The sequence below is a fragment of the Oncorhynchus keta genome, chromosome 2 (genome assembly GCF_023373465.1).
Source record: "Oncorhynchus keta strain PuntledgeMale-10-30-2019 chromosome 2, Oket_V2, whole genome shotgun sequence".
NCBI classification, from domain to species: Eukaryota; Metazoa; Chordata; class Actinopteri; order Salmoniformes; family Salmonidae; genus Oncorhynchus; species Oncorhynchus keta.
This window is the reverse complement of record NC_068422.1, coordinates 37,180,240-37,196,497: the sequence shown is the minus strand read 5'-3', so window position 1 is coordinate 37,196,497 and position 16,258 is coordinate 37,180,240. Positions and strand designations below refer to the sequence as shown.

Below are 16,258 nucleotides of genomic sequence, written 5' to 3'. Positions count from 1 at the left end.
GCAACAATTTCAAAGATTTTTCCGAGTTACAGTTCATATAAGGAAATCAGTCAATTGAAATGAATTCATTAGGCCCAAATCTATGGATTTCACATGACTGGGCAGGGGTGCAGCTATGGGTGGGCCTTAGAGAACATGGGCCCACCCACTTGGCAGCCACACCCACTGGGGAGCCAGGCCCAGTCAATCAGAATGAGTTTATCCCCACAAAAGGGCTTTAATATAGAAATAAATACTCCTCAGTGTAACGGATGTGAAATGGCTAGCTAGTTTGCGGTGGTGCGTGCTAATAGCATTTCAATCGGTGACGTCACTTGCTCTGAGACATTGCAAGGGCCGTGGCTTTTGTGGAGCGATGGGTAACGATGCTTCGTGGGTGTCAGTTGTTGATGTGTGCAGAGGGTCCCTGGTTCGAGCCCGGGTATGGGCGAGGGGATGGACTAAAGTAATACTGTTACATCAGCACCACCTCCACCCTGCTCAGACGATCCCTCAGGTGAAGAAGCCTGGTGTGGAGGTCCTTGGCTGGCATGGTTACTGTACACCTGGTCTGCGGTTGTGAGACCGATTGGACGTACTGCCAAATTCTCTAAAACAATGTTGGAGGCAGCTTATGGTAGATAGATTAACATTAAATTCTCTGGCAACAGCTCTGGTGGATATTCTTGCAGTCAGCATGCCAATTGCATGCTCCCTCAAAACCTTTTAGTGTCCCCAGCACAAGTTGCATCTGTGTAATGATCATGCTGTTTAATCAGCTTATTGATATGCTACAACTGTCAGGTACAGTAAGGAGAAATGCTCACTAGCAGGGATGTAGGACATTTTGTGCACAAAATTTGAGAGAAATAAGATTTGGGGGATTTTTTATTTCGGCTCATGAAATATGGGACCAACACTTTACATGTTGTGTTAACATTTTTGTTCAGTGTAGATAAGAGGAATCAAGGAGAGATGTTACATTAATTACTCAAGGGGGATTAAATTAAGGGGGTTAAATTAATTACTCAAATAAATGTTTAAGTCCACATTTTATCATAATTATTATTTATAAAAGAATATCTGTCAGACGTATTTCACGGAGGGGGTACATTGACTGGACCATTTATGTGGATGCTACCATGATTATGCATATAATTCATTATGAATAATGATGAGTGAGAAAGTTTACATAGGGTCAAAGATCATACCCCCAAGACATGCTAACCTCTCACCATTACCAATGATTTACCATTAATTTCTATTGGGCACAAAATAATCAGAAATACAACCAAAACAAACTGTAAATGCATCCAACAAGTTTGTAGTCACAAAGCTTGATGTAGTCATTGTGTGCTAGAAATATGGGACCAAATACTAAACTTCTGAACACTTTATTGAGAATAATATTTCATTTTGACCACTACTTTTCAAAGAAAAAATGTATTACTTGTTATTAAACTAAATCTATTTCTCTGAGCAATTGTATTAGTATAAAATAATATAATTTCCCAATATTTTTGAAGCATACAAAATAGCATGATGCAAAACTCGTTATACCGGCTGTATTAGAGCTGTTCTGCCTGCTTGAACGGCTCAGATACACGTGAAACATGAGATGACCCGGCAATCGATAGAGCGTCGCTCAGAGATGCACAAATACGATATAACATTCAAAATGCGTGAATCTTTCATTTAACAGTCAAATTGCCATGGTTACAGATTCCAAAATCCTTGTATGAATTATAAGTCTATGGCCACAACGCAACAAGTTGTTCAATATTTGGAAAAATTAAAACTTTTTTTAAAAATCTATCCAAATTCGACACTCTCTCATTGACCTCCATAGAAACACTCCTTGCTTGTTGGGCGAAACAACAAAAAACGCCACCTGCTGGAGGAAGATAGATTTTCTCCACTCGACTCTCAGCTGCGCGACACACGTCATCAATTGGGCATCATGCGTGTTCATAGCTTCTCCCTCATTGTAGAGGAGAACGCGTAGCCGCTCCGATGTGAAAGGGTATGCTGGTCTCGTGAATCAGACTTCTTATGTAGGCTCTCTCTTTTTTCTGTCGCTCCGGTCTACTTTTCCTTTGTCAAACTCACTTCTCAATGTCTTGGAGACATAATTGCCAAGTTCTTGAGCGCAGCATGCAGGGATTTCAACATGCTTGGATAAAAAGTTTTTGACAGCTCCGATTTCGTGATCTAGTTCTGGGGAGTTTCGGACCTGATCCGATTCTAGGCTACTGCTTTGCATCCCGCATCCTGTCAATCAATCGTAGACAGCATAGTTTGGTCGTGTCATTTCCGTAATACAATCCGAACACATTTTCCCCAAAAACGGGCAAACATGACAAACTGGAGTTGGAATAACTTTGCATTTCTGATTGCTTGTTATGTCTTGTCCATGTCCGTTGCAACGAGCAATACAGACAACACACTCCTGAATTTACATGACGGTAAGTCTCTATTTCAATAAGCAATACTGACATTTTTATTATTTGCACTATACACAGTTTACAGTGTGTACCAAATGTCTGTTAACGTCAGTATAAAAAGATTACAACGGAATCAACCTTAATTCAGCTATTTTATCAAAGTTTACCATTAATGCAAAAATCACAGGCAACAAATGTAAAAATATGCAGATGTGAGCAATTCCACTTGAAAAAACAACCCGTTGTTTCTGCATCTCTATTTGGCCAAATGTAATACAAATGTGTGTGAGTGTTAGAGGGAGAGAGAGGTTTGTTACTGTGGTGCATCCTGTGGCTATTGTTTCCGGCACTGTAAAATAAGACAATAGCAGGAAAGTCTGACAGACAGTGACAGCAGGGCTGGATGGATGAGTTTAACACACAACACATTGCCTGCTTATGTTCAGATTGCAGAAATACATACATCAAAATGAAGAATTAAATATTCATGAGTGATTACTGTACAGTATGCGTGAGTGAGAAAAAAAACATCTAATCTGTGTGTGTGTGTGAGACAGGGATACATACAGAGAGAGTGAGAGACTGACAGACAGAGAGGGAGAGAAATAGCGACAGAGAGAGAAGGGCAACCAGTGAGGCACAAACAACATTGTAAATACCACCAATATGTATCTATTTATTTCTCTTCCCCAACTATTCGTACCACAACTATTTGCACATTGCTAAAACACTGTACATTTTTGATAATATTACACTTGAGATGTGTCATTTGATCAGAGAGAGGATCTAGTGAGGGCATCTGTGAACACTCAGCCTGTCAGCTGGATTTAGCCAAAGGGACTGGCCTCAGAACAGCTATTATCCTCCATCTCCCACCGTCTTGAGTAGAGCTTTTCTGACTCAGTCAGTGGTACAGAGGGAGTGGGAAGTTAAGAAACTGTTAGGATAAAGAGAGTTTTGCAGTGGGTATTTGGTAACATTTACATTTAAGTCATTTAGCAGACGCTCTTATCCAGAGCGACTTACAAATTGGTGCATTCACCTTATGACCTCCAGTGGAACAGTCACTTTACAATAGTGCATCTAAATCTTAAAAGGGGGGGGGGGGGTGAGAAGGATTACTTATCCTATCCTAGGTATTCCTTAAAGAAAGGACGTAACCTGGGTGGAATTGTGTTTGAGCCACTTCTATGGTCTCTCCATGAAACATAACATTAGTGAGTGTAGGGATTTAGATGGGTTAGGATAGGCCTATGTTTCATAACACCTCTTATAGCCTAGTTTATTCATGACATATAAATGGTTTCTCTATCATCTCCTCATTACAGAAGGGAGGAATGATAATGACAGTGTTTATCGTTCCATCTGCTGCACTCTGTGAAAGGCCATTAAACCAGAATATATTTGAGTAACCTACAAAGGTTACACTCTGGTCCTGCATGACTATACAGGTCGTAAAAATACTTTGAGGATGGCGGGTATTGAAATACTGCAAAACCTTGCTTGGGTGTCAGCAGGATATCGACTGACATCTCTCCACGTATACATTTCAATTGCAGGATAGACCATGTAGTTGGAATGTCTTCATCAACCAATGTAAAATATTGGACGTGCTCTGCTCTTATAATAAGATACTGATGTGTCATTTGTATAGTCGTGTGTGGGCTATAGCAGGGAGGTAAAGATTCAAGGTCTAGTCAAACTTGTTCAATAGGTGATAGTTCGAGAATCTTCACCTTCTCACTGGCAATTTGGAGAGAACTGAAAGGATAGTTCAGACTCAATGCCATTCTGGATTCTTATCACAGTTCATATCATTAATTGCCATAGAGGCTGTAAGATCCTACTGTGTGTTCAATGGTGATTGTCAAATGAGGTGGAGTCTCACAGAACTCCCAGAAAAGCTGGACTGTCAATCCAGAGAAAATGTGAATTTGGTTGCTAAACTATAATCACATGCTGTAAGGCTAGAGGAGTGAAGTTATCCTAATTACTGTGTAACTGCAGGGTTGTCAAACAACAAAGATGATTGGGTAATCGGTCTACTTTGAAAATAGCATCGTAGTGAATGTCGGTTTCATTTCATACCGATAATCTCTTAATCGTGTTTATTCCTATTAGTCTACATAGATTTAAACAAGGTTGTGTACAACCTGTGATTAATCCAGTCTTCAATAAATAATTAGACTAGGGAGCCGAATTACCTTGATTAGATTTGAGGATATTATATATTCAGTCAGACTGGTGCCCTGGTAAACTGCATTCATTATAAGGGATATAATGTCGTCGGTTGTGTCAAAATAGTAAGGAAGGGCCAGGGAGAGAAGGTTTTACTCTGACCACACAAACATGAACACACAGAGAAACAGTCTGAGACACACGCATGCTCACACACACACACATACACACACACACTCTTTCTCTGAGGAGTGTAGCGCTCATCGCCGTTTCCTTGGATGTAACTCTTGTATCCCCTCAGAATGCTATGGGATGGCTGACGGCCGCCACCGTTGCCACACCCTCCCTCTAGATCATTGGCTGCATTTGACATTATGGGGACATGTTGGCATTAGTTATTGTCGTTTTGGGACTGTGAGGAACAGTTATGAGTGTCTCTCTCTGATAGCTGCCATTGGTCATTAAAGTTGTCTGTGTGATTTAGCTACCTGCTGCTCGCCAGACGCTGCTGCTGCACCACCCTGGGAGCTAACAGACAAACACAACCTGACATGCATCCCAACACACAGATGCATGCACACATGAGTGCACAAGTGAGTATAGAAAACACACTCGCATGTGTGTCCACGTTGAATCCCCCTTCATACACACACACAAAACCCATTGTAGAAACGAAATAAGAAAAACACATTTCTCTGTCAACGTTTCGTTTGACAAAATACTTTTTTTCAAGTCTACACAAATGTCAGTAGGCAAACAGTTCATCGAAACATAATTCATTTTTCTTACAAAGAACTCGTTAACAAAAGCCATAGTTCTGCAGTACATTGCTAACAGACAGAGATAGGAAGGCATTTCCGAACCTGAGAGTTCTTTGTAGTGGACACAGCAGCAGAACAGATGACCACACTGGGCACAGACAAAAAGCACTCAGAGTGAGTGCTTTTTGACATTATCAGTGCGAGGCATGAACCCTATGCCCTCTTTAGGTATACTCATGGAGAGAGGTGCCATGCTAGATGCCTGTCTTCTCAATTGGATGTCCTTATAAGGCATGCATAAAATGAGGATCATGCTGGGGTGTTCCAATAGTGGGGCCATGTTAGGTGAGCCTAAATGCCAACGGAGAGGTAAAGAAAGGAATTGAAGGAGAGGGCTTCATTGTGCACGGCACAGTGAACTGACAGACACATGCAGTGTGTGGGTGGGTCATTGGGACAGTTGCAGTTTTGAGGACTTTCTAAGCACCATGTCACCATTGGTTTAGGCAGTGTCATCATCACTCACTTAACATGACCTGCTATGTACTTTGTGACACACTTGACACAAAGATTGTGGAAAATACAATCTGACATTGATTGTGGCTGTCAGAGCAGGGGAAATATTATGTCCTACAGTCACTGATTTAAAAAAAAACTAATCAACACTAGAGAGTGCTGTGTCACGACTATGTAACTACACATCTTAATCATTATTTTATAGATTCTAGCCATTTTACCCTGGTCAGTTTTATGGACTGACCTTTAGAATGCTTTTGATGGTGAGCAGAGGTACTAAAACCCCTGTGCTGGGGACACTGAGGTGATAGCTGGAGTGTGCTTCTCCACAGCTGGCTGTTAGTTGTTCCTACGTTCTGGCCTTCAGTTACAGAAGGCCATAATCCACAGGTCCCCATGATGGGATCCCCAGAGCTCAGAGGCAGAATCCTGGGTCTGCAGAGAACAAGTTGGAAGGTGGCTCCTATGAAGCTCCTGAGGGAGTGGGAGTGCCTGCTGGAGGCAGATCTCACTAACCCACCACGTCAGGCATAGGAAGCCCCACCCTAACTCACACAGACACGTACACACACACTTCAGGGATCTCCCTTAACAGAAGAAACTGACTTGTTGGAAAGGTGGCATCCTATGACAGTGCCACGTTGATAGTCACTGAGCTCTTCAGTAAGGCCATTCGACTGCCAATATTTGTCTATAGAGATTGCATGGCTGTGTGCTCGATTTTATACACCTGTCAGCAACCGGTGTGGCTGAAATAGCTTAATCCACAGAAGGGTGTCCACATACTTTTGTATGTACTGTATAGCATTTTTCTATGCATCGTCAAGAGTGGATGAACAGACTCGGGTAAGATGAAGGGAGGAGGGGTGTCTCTTTATCATCAACAGCTGGTGTGCAATCTCTAATGTTAAGGAAGTCTCAAGTTATTCCTCACCTGAGTTAGAATACCGTATGATAAGTTGCAGACCATACTATTTACCAAGAGTGTTTTTTTGGAGATGTCTATTTACCACCACAAACCGATACTGGCACTAAGACCACACTCAATGACCTGTATAGGGCCATAAGCAAACAAGAAAGTGCAGAGCCAGAGGCGGGGTTTCTCGTGGCCAGTGAATTTAATGCAGGGAAACTCAAATATATTTTACCAAATTTTTACCAACATGTCACCTGTGCAACTAGAGGCGAAAAAACACTAGGGCACTTTTACTCAAACAGGAAGTACCAGTGATGCACTCAATACGGAAGTTGTCCAATGAAGCAGATGCTAATATACAGGACTGTTTCGCTAGCACAGACTGGAATATGTTCTGTGATTTATCAAATAACATTGACTTTACCACATCAGTCACTGGCTTCATTAATAAGTGCATCGATGACATCATCCCCACAGTGACCATACGTACATACCCCAAGCAGAAGCCATGGATTACAGGACACATCCGCACTGGATGTTAGAACTGCTGCTAGGCTAGAACTGCTGCTTTCCAGGAGCGGTACACTAACCCGGACAGTTCTAAGAAATCCAGTTGCTGGAGGGGGTGTTGAGATGTTGGCCAGGGTCGGGGTAGCCAGGTGGAAAGCATGACCAGCCGTGGAAAAATGCTAATTGAAATTATCAATTATCGTAGATTTATCGGTGGTGACAGTGTTTCCTATCCTCAGTGCAGTGGGCAGCTGGAAGGAGGTGCTCTTATTCTCCATGGACTTTACAGTGTCCAAAATCTTTTGGTAATTAGTGCTACAGGAAGCAAATTTCGGTTTGAAAAAGGTAGCCTTAGCTTTCCCTTCCCTGAAAAGTTGTAAATCGCGGAGGCTATTAATTGCTAATGCAGAATGCCACAGGATATGTTTGTGCTGGTCAAGGGCAGTCAAGTCTGGGGTGAACCAAGGGCTATATTTGTTCTTAGTTCTACATTTTCTTAATGGGAGGAAATAACTTTTGAAGAGCAACCAGGCATCCTCTACTGACAGGATTATGTCAATATCCTTCCAGGTCAATTAGAAAGGCCTCCTCGCTGAAGTGTTTTAGAGAGCATTTGATAGTGATGAAGGGTGGTCGTTTGACCGTGGACCCAGTACGCACGCAGGCAATGAGGCAGTGATCACTGAGATCCTGGTTGAAGACAGCAGAGGTGTATTTAGAGGGAAGGTTGGTCAGGATGATATCTAAGAGGGTGCCCATGGTTACGGATTTTGGGTTGTACCTGGTAGGTTCCTTGATGATTTGTTTGAGATTTAGCTTAGATTGTAGGATGGCCAGGGTGTTAAGCATGTCCCAGTTTAGGTCACCTAACAGTATGAACTATGGATGGGGGGTAGATAGATAGATGGGGGGCGATCAATTCACATATGGTGTCCAGGGCACAACTGGGGTCCGAGGGGGGTCTATAACAAGCGGCAACGGTGAAAGAATTGTTTCTGGGATGACTAAATTACTATCGCACCGTAGCACTCAGATCTATAGCCATGAAATGCTTTTAAAGGTTGGTCATTGCTCACATCAACACTATTATCCCAGACACCCTGGACCCACTCTAACTCACATACTGCTCCAACAGAACCACAGATGACCCAATAGAGATTGCACTCCACACTGCCCTCACTCATGTGGACAAAAATAATACCTATGTAAGAATGCTGTTCATTGACTACAGCTCAGTATTCATAACTATAGTTCCCTCCAAGCTCATCACCAAGCTCAGGACCCTGGGACTGAACACCTCCCTCTGCAAATGGATTCTGGACTTCCTGAAGTGGTGCCCCCAGGCAGTGAGGGTATGCAACAACACATACGCCACGATGTCCAGCAACATGAGGGCCCTTCGGGTGTGCTTTGTTCCCTCCTGTACTCCCCATTGACCCAAAACTGCGTGGCCACGCACAACTCCAACACCATCACCACGTTTGCTGATGACCCAACAGCGGTAGGAATGATTACTGACCTGGCAGTGTGGTGCCAGGGCAACAACCTCTCCCTCAACGTCAACAAGACAAAAAAAGCTGACCGTGGACTACAGGAAACAGAGGGGCGTGCATGCCCCAGCGATGGTGCTGTAATTGCACAGGTCTAGAGCTTTCTCTGTGTCCACATCACTAAGCAATGAACATGGTCCACACACACCCACACAGTTGTGAAGAGGGAACGACAGCACCTCTTCCCCCTCAGGAAGCTGAAAAGATTTGGCATGGGTCCTCAGATCCTCAAAAAGTTCTACAGCTGCACCATTGACGGCATCTTGATTGGCTGCATCACCGCTTGGTATGGTAACTGCAAGGCACTCGGAGCTACAGAGGGTGGTGAGTATGGCCCCGTACATCCCTGTGGCCAAGCTCCCTGCCATGCAGGACCTCTATACAAGGCGGTGTCAGAGGAAACAATTGTCAAAGAAGCCATAAACTGTTCTCTCTGCTTCCACACGGCAAGCGGTACCAAGTCTGGAACCAACAGGAACCCGAACAGCTTCTACCCCCAAGACTACTAAACAAGCCTGCCTTATTTAGCAAATCAAATGGCTACCCGGATAACCTGCATTGACCCTTTTCTGCAATAACTCTCTTGCACTGACATATATGCACACGCACTGGACTCTACCCACGCATATACACTTTTTTGCACTCTCTCCTGCACTGACTCTATGAACACACACACACACACACTACATACGCCCACACGCACATAAAACACACACATCTACACCTGTTGTTTAGGAAGGAGGTTGATCATAAACATCACAGAGGAGAGAGCTAGCGCTAGCTATAGATTTTATTAGTGTAAGAGTAGGATTTCTAATAGGATTTGTTTCAACGACTGTTTTTTTTTATTGTGTGTAAAGTGATACAGTAAAGTTTTCACAGGGAAAATTGTTAAATATTTTTCTTTGATGTTGTAGCATTAGCCCTAAAACCATAACTGTCTCGTTCAAAGGAGGCTTGTGTCTTATAAATGGGTCTGCCTTTGTACTTTAGTACTATACTTTCAGAGTGATGAAATGACATTAAAGTCTTTGCTGCTAGAAGCGCATGCAGTTAAAAGATACATTCTACAAAATGGATTTGATTGGCCTTTGTTAGTGCTAACAGAATGGGTGCAGCCCTATTGACTTCAGTAGATAGTTCTTCATTCAAAGATCATTGAAGTTAGATTGATGTAATCGGTAATTGAATATCTGAAATGTTCGTAGCTCCCCTCACTCTCTCAACCTTCAACCTTCAAATAAAATGGCAATATGTTTTCTATCTAGATCAAAATATAGAATGGTGGTTGTTGACGTTCTTTAAGTAGAAGAGTGTACCGCTAGGGAGATGTACTCAAGGAAACACCTCAATGCACTGTGGGTAATATGACATTGATCACAGGCTAAGGAGATAATGAAACCAACTTGGCAAAAAGCCACTTCTGTTCTTTCTTGTTCTGACTCTTGCCCTTTATCTCTCAACACATTTCTCTCTATCTCTCTCGCTTTATGTGTTCCTCAAGAGAGACTAAAACACTGTAAAAATACTGTAAATATCAGGTGTGAATGAAAGGGAATGTATTCAGAAACCATAAGCAGCCCATGTAATACAATACTTGGTCTTGGCCATAGTGGAGTTTGGAGTGTGACTGTTTGAGGTTGTGGACAGGTGTCTGTTATATTTATAACAAGTTCAAACAGGTGCCATTAATACAGGTAACGAGTGGAGGACAGAGGAGCCTCTTAAAGAAGAAGTTACAGGTCTGTGAGAGCCAGAAATCTTGCTTGTTTGTAGCTGACCAAATACTTATTTTCCACCATAATTTGCAAATAAATTCATTAAAAATCCTACAATGTGATTTTCTGGATTTTCTTTCTCATTTTGTCTATCATAGTTGAAGTGTACCTATGATGAAAATTACAGGCCTCACTCATCTTTAAGTGGGAGAACTTGCACAATTGCTGGCTGACTAAATACTTTTTTTCCCCACTGTATTTACTTATTATTTTTGTGTGCATATAATAGGGTTGCTGCCAGGCAGACTTGGTTTTTGAATGTAGTCTGCAACTGATTTTTCTTTGTGCCAAGGAGTATGGGAATTGGACTGTGGTTGGCATACCAACATTCTCACCAGAAAACATATGGGAACGTAGGGTTTTATTTATAATTCTATGTGTTCCCAGGGGAGATCAAGCATATGAGAATGATCATGCATGTCAACATTTTCTCTCTTTTCTCTGAGTAATGATGACGGAGAGATGATAGACGTTGCATGCACCCTCCCACACGCATGCACAACCACACAGACACACACACATTGACGACCTCTCATCCGTCTCTATATTAACAACAAATAATAAACAAGCGTTTCAGTGTGTAAGATCAGAGGGACCACATGAATAAAGATGGGGAACAGAGTTTAGAGCTAGTGTTGAAACCTTTATTAAAAGACATCTGCTTGACTTACTTTTATAGTCTTCTTTTAAAATTGCACTCTAGCCGCAGACTGTGGCCACTGTTAAACACTGGCCGTCGCGGTTTTCACGCACCAGGTCTCATTTTGTTAGGATATGAACCACAGTGGATAAATGGAGTTTGGGCCATGCTGGGAGCACAGTCTATTGACAGTTTGTTTGATGACAGTTTGTTTGATGACTCTTCAAAGAGTCCCAGTCCCATTAACCAGAGAGAGAGAAAGTGACAGAGAGTGATGAGATCTCCAGCTGAGATGATAGGGAAAATAGACACTGTAGTTCCCTGCTGTAGGCCCTGAGTTCTCAAACTTCTTTCTCACACACACACCATGATCCAGTCTCCCGGTGGCATTTCCAGACAGAAAACCAAAGCCCCCCTAATGCATAGCAGTAGAGCTCAGAGAACATGAAGAGAACAACAGACTCCCTGTGTTTACTGGTAGAGTTGTGGTTCCCAGAGCCTCTCATTGGTGATAGCAGGGCTTTATCACCACTCCTTAGTTCTCCCTCACTCCCTCCCTCTGTTCCTCCCTCCACCTTCCCAGGGGCCAGGGTTCCCTTCAGTTCCTTCTTGGACACACAGGAATCCCACTGGGCCTGCTATAATCTGAGCATGCTCAGTGTGGACCTCAGATGACCACAATGATCGAGGAGAGGCGAGGAGGGGGAGCATGGAGAGAGATACTGACAAACTGAAGGGGGTTCTATATCTTTCCCACGCTCAGCTTGAAGTCAGTCACACAGTATACAGTGTACCATACTGTATATACACTACTGTTCAAAAGTTTGCAGTCACTTAGAAATGTGCTTGTTTTTTAAAGAAAAGCACATTTTTGGTCCATTTAAAATAACATCAAATTGATCAGAAAGACAGTGTAGACATTGATCCTAACACTGGAGCTCCACAGGGGTGCGTGCTCAGTCCCCTCCTGTACTCCCTGTTCACCCACGACTGCATGGCCAGACACGACTCCAACACCATCATTAAGTTTGCAGACGACACAACAGTGGTAGGCCTGATCACAGACAACGACGAGACAGCCTATAGGGAGGAGGTCGGAGACCTGGCCATGTGGAGCCAGAATAACAACCTATACCTCAACGTAGCCAAGACTAAGGAGATGATTGTGGACTACAGGAAAAGGAGCACCGAGCACTCCCCCATTCTCATCGAAGGGCTGTAATGGAGGAGGTTGAGAGCTTCAAGTTCCTTGGTGTCCACATCAACAACAAACTAGAATGGTCCAAACACACCAAGACAGTTGTGAAGAGGACACGACAAAGCCTATTCTCCCTCGGGAAAGTAAAAAGATTTGCCATGGGTCCTGAGATCCTCAAAAGGTTCTACAGCTGCAACATCGAGAGCGTCCTGACCAGTTGCATCACTGCCTTGTACGGCAATTGCTCGGCCTCTGACCGCAAGGCACTACAGAGGGTAGTGCGTACAGCCCAGTACATCACTGGGGCTAAGCTGCCTGCCATACAGGACCTCTACACCAGGCGGTGTCAGAGGAAGGCCCTAAAAATTGTCAAGGACTCCAGCCACCCCAGTCATAGACTATTCTCTCTACTACCGCATGGCAAGCAGTACCGGAGTGCCAAGTCTAGGACAAAAAGGCTTCTCAACAGTTTTTACCCCCAAGCCATAAGACTCCTGAACAGGTAATCAAATAATTACCGAGACTATTTGCATTGTGTGCCCCCCAACCCCTATTTTTACGCTGCTGCTACACTCTGTTTATCATATATTCCTAGTAATTTATCTATACTTTGATGTACATACTACCGCAATTGGGCCGACCAACCAGTGCTCCCGCACATTGGCTAACCTGGCTATCTGCATTGTGTCCCACCACCCGCCAACCCCTCTTTTACGCTACTGCTACTCTCTGTTCATCATATATGCATAGTCACTTTAACCATATCTACATGTACATACTACCATAATCAGCCTGACTCACCGGTGTCTGTATGTAGCCTCGCTACTTTTATAGCCTCGCTACTGTATATAGCCTGTCTTTTTACTGTTGTTTTATTTCTTTACTTGCCTATTGTTCACCTAACCCCTTTTTTGCACTATTGGTTAGAGCCTGTAAGTAAGCATTTCACTGTAAGGTCCACTACACCTGTTGTCTTCGGGCGACACGTGACAAATACACTTTGATTTGATTTGTCTATTGTAGCTGGAAACTAGTCAAAAGTTTGGACACACCTACTCATTCAAAAGTTTGTATTTATTTTTACTATTTTCTACATTGTAGAATAATAGTGAAGACCTCAACTATGAAATAGCACATATGGAATCATTTAGTAACCAAACAAGTATTAAACAAATCAAAATATATTTTAGATTTTACAGTCATGGCCAAAGGTTTTGAGAATGACACAAATATTAATTTCCACAAGGTTTGCTGCTTCAGTATCTTTATATATTTTTGTCAGATGTTACTATGGAATACTGAAGTATAATTACAAGCATTTCATAAGTGTCAAAGTCTTTTATGGACAGTTACATGAGTTGATGCAAAGAGTCAATTTGCAGTGTTGACCCATCTTTTTCAAGACCTCTGCAATCTGCCCTGGCATGCTGTCAATTAACTTCTAGGCCACATCCTGACTGATGGCAGCCCATTCTTGCATAATCAATGCTTGGATTTTATCAGAATTTGTGGGTTTTTGTTTGTCCACCCGCCCCTTGAGGATTGACCACAAGTTCTCAATGGGATTAAGGTCTGGGGAGTTTCCTGGCCATAGACCCAAAATATTGATGTTTTGTTCCCCGGGCCACTTAGTTATCACTTTTGCCTTATGGCAAGGTGCTCCATCATGCTGGAAAAGGTATAGTTCGTTACCAAACTGTTCCTGGATGGTTTGGAGAAGTTGCTCTCGGAGGATGTGTTGGTACCAGTCTTTATTCATGGCAGTGTTCTTAGGCAAAATTGTAAGTGGGCCCACTCCCTTGGCCGAGAAGCAACCCCACACATGAATGATCTCAGGATGCTTTACTGTTGGCATGACACAGGACTGATGGTAGTGCTCACCTTGTCTTCTCCGGACAAGCTTTTTTCCGGATGCCCCAGACAATGGGAAAGGGGAATCAGAGAAAATGACTTTACCCCAGTCCTCAGCAGAATATCAGTCTGTCCCTGATGTTTTTTTCTGGAGAGAATTGGCTTCTTTGCTGCCCTTCTTGACACCAGGCTATCCTCCTAAAGTCTTCGCCTCACTGTGTGTGCAGATGCACTCACAACTGCCTGCTGCCATTCCTGAGCAAGCTCTGTACTGGTGGTGCCCTGATCCCGCAGCTGAATCAACTTTAGGAGACGGTCCTGGCGCTTGCTGGACTTTCTTCGACACCCTGAAGCCTTCTTCACAACATGTGAACCGCTCTCCTTGAAGTTCTTGATGATCTGATAAATGGTTGATTTAGGTGCAATCTTACTGGCAGCAATATCCTTGCTTGTGCAGCCCTTTTTGTTCAAAGCAATGATGACGGCATGTGTTTCCTTGCTGGTAACCATGGTTGACAGAGAAAGAACAATGATTCCAAGCACCACCCTCCTTTAGAAGCTTCCAGTCTGTTATTAGAACTCAATCAGCATGTGATTCCAGCCTTGTCCTCGTCAACATTCACACCTGTGTTAACGAGAGAATCACTGACATGATGTCAGCTGGTCCATTTGTGGCAGGGCTGAAATGCAGTCGGTTTTGGGGGATTCAGTTCAGACTTTGCCATTAATTGCAATTCATCTGATCACTCTTCATAACATTCTGGAGTACATGCAAATTGCCATCATACAAACTGAGGCAGCAGACTTTGTGAAAATGTATATTTGTGTCATTCTCAATCATTTTGGCCACGACAATAGATTCTTCAAAGTAGTCACCTTTTTCCTTGGGTGAAAGCTGATGACAGCTTTGCACACTCTTGGAATTCTCTCAACCAGCTTCACCTGGAATGCTTTTCCAACAGTCTTGAAGGAGTTCCCACATATGCTGAACACTTGTTGGCTGCTTTTCCTTCACTCTGCGGTCCAACTCATCCCAAACCATCTCAATTGGGTTGAGGTCGGGTGATTGTGGAGGCCAGGGCATCGGACGCAGCACTCTATCACTCTTCTTCTTGGTCAAATAGCCCTTACACAGCCTGGAGGTGTGTTTTGGGTTATTGTCCTGTATAAAAACAAATTATAGTTATTGTCCTGTATAAAAACAAATTATAGTCCCACTAAGCGCAAACCAGATGGGATGGCGTATCGCTGCAGAATGTTGTGGTAGCCATGCTGGTTAAGTCTGCCTTGAATTCTAAATAAATCACAGACAGAGTCACTAGCAAAGCACCCCCACACCATCACACCTCCTCCTCTATGGTTCTGTGTGGGAACCACACATGCAGAGATCATCCGTTCACCTACTCTGTGTCTCTCAAAGACTCAGCGGTTGGAACCACAAAATCTCAAATTTGGACTCATCAGACATAAGGACAGGTTTCCACCGGTCTGTCCATTGTTTCCACCGGTCTTTCCATGTCCATTGCTCGTGTTTCTTGGCCCAAGAAAGTCTCTTCTTCTTATTGGTGTCATTTAGTAGTGGTTTCTTTGCACCAATCGACCATGAAGGCCTGATTCACAAAGTCTCCTCTGAACAGTTGATGTTGCGTTGTCTCTGTTACTTGAACTCTCTGAAACATTTATTAAGGCTGCAATCTGAAGTGCAGTTATTCTAATGAATGTATCCTCTGCAGCAGAGGTAACTCTGGGTTTTCCTTTCCTGTGGCGGTCCTCATGAGAGACAGTTTCATCATAGTGCTTGATGGTTTTTGTGACTGCACATGACGAAACAAAGTTATTAACTTTTTCCAGATTGACTTTCCTTCAAGACTTAAAGTAATGATGGACTGTCGTTTCTCTTTGCTTATTTGAGCTGTTCTTGTCATAACATTGACATG

The 16,258-nt window shown here is 43.1% G+C and overlaps 1 protein-coding gene across 2 annotated transcripts in view; it reads left to right on the top strand.

Moving 5' to 3' along the window:
• Positions 1-1,974: 1,974 nt before the first annotated feature.
• LOC118400070 (disintegrin and metalloproteinase domain-containing protein 12-like) overlaps positions 1,975-16,258 on the top strand; it is a 144,897-nt gene continuing 130,613 nt past the window's right edge. For both annotated transcript variants that reach the window (XM_052476268.1, XM_052476264.1), the window contains exon 1: positions 1,975-2,444. In XM_052476268.1, the coding sequence (XP_052332228.1) occupies positions 2,336-2,444 (109 nt within the window). In that variant the 5' untranslated portion in view covers positions 1,975-2,335. The remainder of the gene's footprint in view (positions 2,445-16,258) is intronic.